The sequence below is a fragment of the Populus alba genome, chromosome 11, assembly GCF_005239225.2.
Source record: "Populus alba chromosome 11, ASM523922v2, whole genome shotgun sequence".
Lineage (NCBI taxonomy): Eukaryota > Viridiplantae > Streptophyta > Magnoliopsida > Malpighiales > Salicaceae > Populus > Populus alba.
This window is the reverse complement of record NC_133294.1, coordinates 21,841,452-21,846,943: the sequence shown is the minus strand read 5'-3', so window position 1 is coordinate 21,846,943 and position 5,492 is coordinate 21,841,452. Positions and strand designations below refer to the sequence as shown.

At 29.9% G+C, this 5,492-nt stretch overlaps 1 protein-coding gene across 1 annotated transcript; it reads left to right on the top strand.

Annotated features, from left to right (window-relative positions):
• Positions 1–1,314: 1,314 nt before the first annotated feature.
• On the top strand, positions 1,315–3,213 carry LOC118040840 (palmitoyl-monogalactosyldiacylglycerol delta-7 desaturase, chloroplastic). The gene is made up of 5 exons (XM_035047885.2): positions 1,315–1,900; positions 1,976–2,116; positions 2,227–2,367; positions 2,700–2,806; positions 2,884–3,213. Exons 1-5 carry the CDS (start codon positions 1,325–1,327, stop codon positions 3,080–3,082), a joined length of 1,164 nt encoding a protein of 387 aa, XP_034903776.1. The 5' UTR covers positions 1,315–1,324; the 3' UTR covers positions 3,083–3,213.
• The last annotated feature ends 2,279 nt before the right edge of the window (positions 3,214–5,492 follow it).

The window sequence follows — 5,492 nt, the reverse complement described above, 5'->3', positions numbered from 1 at the left end:
TCAATTAATGAGCCCCACCCTTATAAATATACTTTATTTTGGTGAGCCTAGTTGAGTTTTAAAGATTGACGCACCTATATATATATAGATGTGGCCCTCTTTCTTTCTTTCCTTCTCTTGGTAGATAAAAGCAGAATCACATGCAAATGGCAGCAAGATAATAGGTGATTTGAATGTGATTATGATATGCCTAGCACATCTATATATATATAGGTGCGTCAATCTTGAAAACTCAACTAGGCTCCACCAAAACAAAGTATAATTATAAGGGTGGGGCTCATTAATTGAGAGGTATGGCAAAAACTTATGAGATTCAAGTTTAAATCATCGTACATGACTATGCAAGAATCCCCTTCTTTAATCTTTGTGCCCCAGCAACTGGGCATATGCATGGATTAAATGTGATATCTTGCATAGTCATGAAGATGATTTAAACTTGAATCAGCAGGATATATTTTTAGGTTTTTGAAATTTGTGCATTTAGACATGTAGATGGAAAAACTAGGTATATTCATCTCTATGAAAGTTGTAGACTCATTTTGTAGTATTTCAAAAAAATAAAACAACGCATAAAACCAAGTTTTAAAGCTTTGATTATACTCAAAATAATAAACAGTGTTTGGAATCCATTATGTTGAGCCATCTAAAACTTGTAAATTGGTAACTTTTGTTTGGAAATTGTTTTTTATTATAAAATATTGAATTATGAAGGTAGTATATATATGTGTGGTCAAGACTTGAAATTTAAATTAGTGTAACTATCATAATGACAACAATTTTAATTGTGATTTAAAAAAAATATATATTTGGTTAAAATTATTATGAGATGAATTTTTGCATGTAAAATAAATGAAAAATATGTTTTTATTAATGAAAAAGAACTAAGTTTATTTTCTACAAAATCAAATAATCAAAATAATTTTTTTTATTTGATTAGTAAAAAAAAATCTATAACATTACTACTAAACAATCTATTAATATTAAGTTAAACGTATCAATGCAAATAATAATCTATAAATTTTAACATGTCATTCATACAAATCCTTTAAAGAGTAATAAATTTTATATTTGTCTTACACCGATAGAAAAATTTCATGGGTAAAATTATTAAGTTTTGTAGTGTTAGACCGTGCAATTTAAACTATATTTTTATTGAAAAAAATATTAAAATAAATTTTCTTAAAGCAAAACGTTAGTTTGAAAAGAAGAATTAATTACCTTTTAAAAAAAAATAACCGGCCACTTACTCTTCCACATACCCATCTCTATATAAACCCCCGCACAATAATCAACTCTATCAAAAGACATCCTCTTTTAAGTCTCAATGGCTTTGATGACATCTCCATTAACCAAATCCAAACCTTGCCTTTTTTTGCCTTTTACCCAAGCTTTGAAACTGGGTTCTCCACCTGCCATACTCCTAAATTATGTTCACTATAAGCCCAAGTTCCTACCACTAACAACCAACAAATGCAAAAAAGAAAAAATATCAAGTCTTTTGGATGCTTCAAATAAGAATTATAGCAGTACAAAAAAAGCACTACAAGTAGTGGCTGATGCTGATAATGCACCTCTATCAGAGGCTGATGAGCCTAGGAACCTCGGGAAAATCTTTCTGTCAGATGTGGTGGTGAGGAGAAGAAGGCAGGTATTTTGGGGCAGGAAATGGAATTCATCAGATATAGCCAACGCTGTTATAGTTTTGTCATCGCATTTTCTATCTTTGTTTGCACCTTTTTATTTCACTTGGCCTGCATTTTGGGTTGCCATTGGCATCGGTAGTGTCACTGGACTTCTAGGTATCACTCTTTCTTTCCATAGGAATCTTTCTCATAGGAGTTTCAAGCTTCCAAAATGGCTCGAGTATTTTTTTGCATACTTAGGGGTTCAAGCTCTTCAAGTAAGCGTACCCTCCCCTTTTTCTTTCCTTGATTTTTTGTGTTTTCAGTTTTTAATGGCTTCATGTTGGTTTCAGAGGGATCCTATTTTTTGGGTTAGCACTCATAGACACCACCACCAGTTTTGTGATTCCGAGAGAGACCCACATAGCCCTACTGCAGGGTTTTGGTTTAGTCACATCAATTGGCTCTTTGACAATAATTATATTACTGAAAAGGTCTGTATGTTCATCGATCCTCCTCACACGCACACAGATGAACAAATTCCCTAGTGCAAATTAAATTGTGTTATTGCTGCTTATTCTGTTAAAAATATATGATTTGGTAGTGTGGAGGGCCAGACAATGTCGGGGATTTAGAGAAGCAACCCTTTTACAAGTTCATGCAAAACACGTACTTTCTACATCCAATTGCGCTTGGAGCTCTGCTATATGCAGTGGGAGGATTTCCCTTCCTTGTATGGGGAATGGTATGGAATACTTCTCATGTCCTCCTCTCTTCTTCTTCTCTTTTTTTCATGAAAATATGCAGAGATAGCCAAAATTAGTATTTGTCTTTTTTATACTGGAACTTTCATCAAACGCAACCTCTTGGAACATGAATTTCTCATGGAATGGTTACAGAATGAAAGGGCAATAGATTATACAGGATTTACTATTCATATTTGATCGGTGACCAGAACATTGAAACGGACATGAAAATTTAAACACCCATCACCCTCCTCAGGCCTCAGTAGTCAATTAGGTTAATATTTTTTGTATAGCTTATGCAGGAAAACTAATATACTGCTGACCATTTCAGGGTGTGAGAACCGTATTAGTTTTACACATCACTTGGCTAGTAAACTCAGCTTCTCATTTATGGGGAAAGCGATCGTGGAACACCGGCGACTTGTCTAGGAACAATTGGTAATACCTTTTGCTCTTAGCTTTTATCATTCTGATGTGGTTATTTCTAATAATTTTGTTCTGCAAACTTGTTTAAGGTGGCTTGCATTGCTTACATTTGGAGAAGGTTGGCATAATAATCACCATGCTTTTGAATACTCAGCCAGGCATGGCCTGGAATGGTGGCAGATTGACATGACTTGGTATGTTATAAGGTTTCTTCAAGCTATTGGATTGGCAACAGATGTGAAGCTGCCATTGGAAGTTCAAAAGCAAAGGATGGCTTTCAACAATTGAAGTTTGTGTGTGTGTGATGTCATTAATGAAGTTATGTGGAGTTATGAGAAGCTTTTCTTTTTAAGAATATAATATAATTCTACTAGTATATATACGTGCATGTGCATGGTGTGCTGGTTTTTTTTTTTTTTTTTACAGAATATTATCTGGACTTCTAAAATTTTGAAAAAAATTAAATCATAATTTGGAGGAAATGCATGTGAGTCTCTTATGAGATATCTATTGGAGGAAATGCATGTGAGTCTCTTTTGATGGGTTATAATATTCTACTAGACAAATGGCAACGTATATATCCGAATGTTGATTCACTAGGCCGAATGATATCTTACAAATAGGCTTAAAAGCCTATAATCAATTATTTTATACACAAAATTGACCAATTCAACATTCTTAATTTGAACCCTACTGAGGCCTTCAAAATTTTTATTTTTAGATTTTGTTTTATTTTTTTTCTGATATTTAAAATTATTTATTATAAATATTACTGAATTAGCTTATGTCATATGTATATGTGTGCGTATAAACATATCCCACGATTCAATATGTTTTAGACATGACTAATCTCGTGGTCCGGGGAAAAAAATAGCATTAAAAAAGAATGCTAAGAGAAAATTAAGATTGTTTTGAAAAGAAAAAAAAAATCACAATTTAAATTATAGACCCGACTAGATTGAAAAGGTTATCTTAACTAATAAAATGATAAAAAAAAGTAACATTGATTGACTTCAAGAAAAAAGAAAGTGATCAAGATAAAGAAAAAACATTTATTAAATGATGATAAATTTCAATCTAATCAAGCATGATAGGAAGAAAAAAAAAAAAAAAATATGACCCAAGTGAATCCAAATGTGCCTACCAAACTCATAACTTGTTCGAGAGGTTGTGACAACAAATCAGAAAGGAAACCCAAAAAACATGTAAGCTCTAATCACTAAGAAACCCAACGTAGAAAGACTTGATTGAATAAACAAATAATTAACAAAATGGAAAAAAAAAAAAAAGCCAACAAACTTGGATTAGCTTATTGACTCACATTGTTTGCATTGGATAACACAATAAAAGGCATGACAGGAAAAGTTATAAAGCTAAATAGCAAAAAAACAAAATGATAAATAACAAAACTAGAAAAAAATATCAATTTTAAAAATAATAAACCCAAAAAGTTTTTTTTTTTAAAAAAAAAAATAAAAGCTGACTGCACCTAAGTTAACCTTTTAAAGAGGCGACCTAAGTCATAAACTTAATGTAACTCAATCAAAAAAAAATCATGATTTTTAATTTTTAACTAATTCAGGATTAAAAAATAAAATAAAAAATAATAATAATTTGACAAACAACTCCAAAACAAAAAAAAAGTAATTTACAAGGAATGAGAATCAAATATTAAATAAAAACATAATAAGAGATAAAAAAATAGCATTGTTTGATTTACAGGTGAAAAAAACACTTTTACACTTTACAAAAGGAACCAGAAAAAAAAATCAAATATGAATTAAAAAAATAAGAGGAAAAATAGCATTTTAATAATTAGTGAAATAAAAAATATATTAAATTTTACAAAAAAAAAAAGAAGATAAAAATCAAATAATAGAAGAATAAATTAGAAACTTAAACAATATATTTGAGATTGTCGATTAATTTTTTTTTTTCCATATGATATTTGAGATTTGAGAGACTCCATTACCGTGGAAAAGCTAAAAAGCTGGGATAGCTTTCTATTTTAAAGTAATAATTCAATGCATATAAAAGAGATTGTCGTTAGAAATATGAATAAGTGTAAGAAAAGGATGAAGCATGTAATGGATTGACCAAGTTCTGAAAACAAAATCTGGATTTTTAGAAAGAAAATCAAACTTGGTTGAAATTAAAAAAATCTGAGTACATAACAAAATACAATCTCCTTTAAAAAAAAAAAAAACAAAACAAGATAATAAAAGCACATCTATCTATCTATTTAAAAGATTATTAGATTTTAAAGGGTTTGTAAAATTAATCGAAATAAGTATAAATTTCAAGATATGCACAAGTTTTAAATTAAACAAATAAATATAATCCAATCTCATCTAAATCAACATAAAAAAAATGTTTTTAAAAAAGACAATTACCCATTAACCCAAGCCTTTTTTTATGGTAAATCTCAAACAAAATTTGCCCAACACAACGAGGTCTTGAAGCAAGTGGCACGAAAGAAATAATGAATTATTTGAAAGTTAAAATTAAACAATTAATATAGCTTAACTGATCAAATTTTAAGTTTATTCATTAGAAATCATCAGTTTAAAGTCTCATAAATTTTAAAGCCACTAAAAACTTATATAATCGTTAATTTTAGTGCATGTGGAATTAGTCGAGGTATGTGTATGCTAGTCCAAACATCTATATTAATAAAATAAAATAAAAATTTAAAATC

Coding starts and splice junctions, on each gene's coding strand:
- LOC118040840 (XM_035047885.2), top strand. CDS start 1,325: ATGGCTTTGATGACATCTCCATTAACCAAATCCAAACCTTGCCTTTTT. Junction 1,901..1,975: donor TAGGGGTTCAAGCTCTTCAA/GTAAGCGTACCC, acceptor TGTTGGTTTCAG/AGGGATCCTATTTTTTGGGT. Junction 2,117..2,226: donor ATAATTATATTACTGAAAAG/GTCTGTATGTTC, acceptor ATGATTTGGTAG/TGTGGAGGGCCAGACAATGT.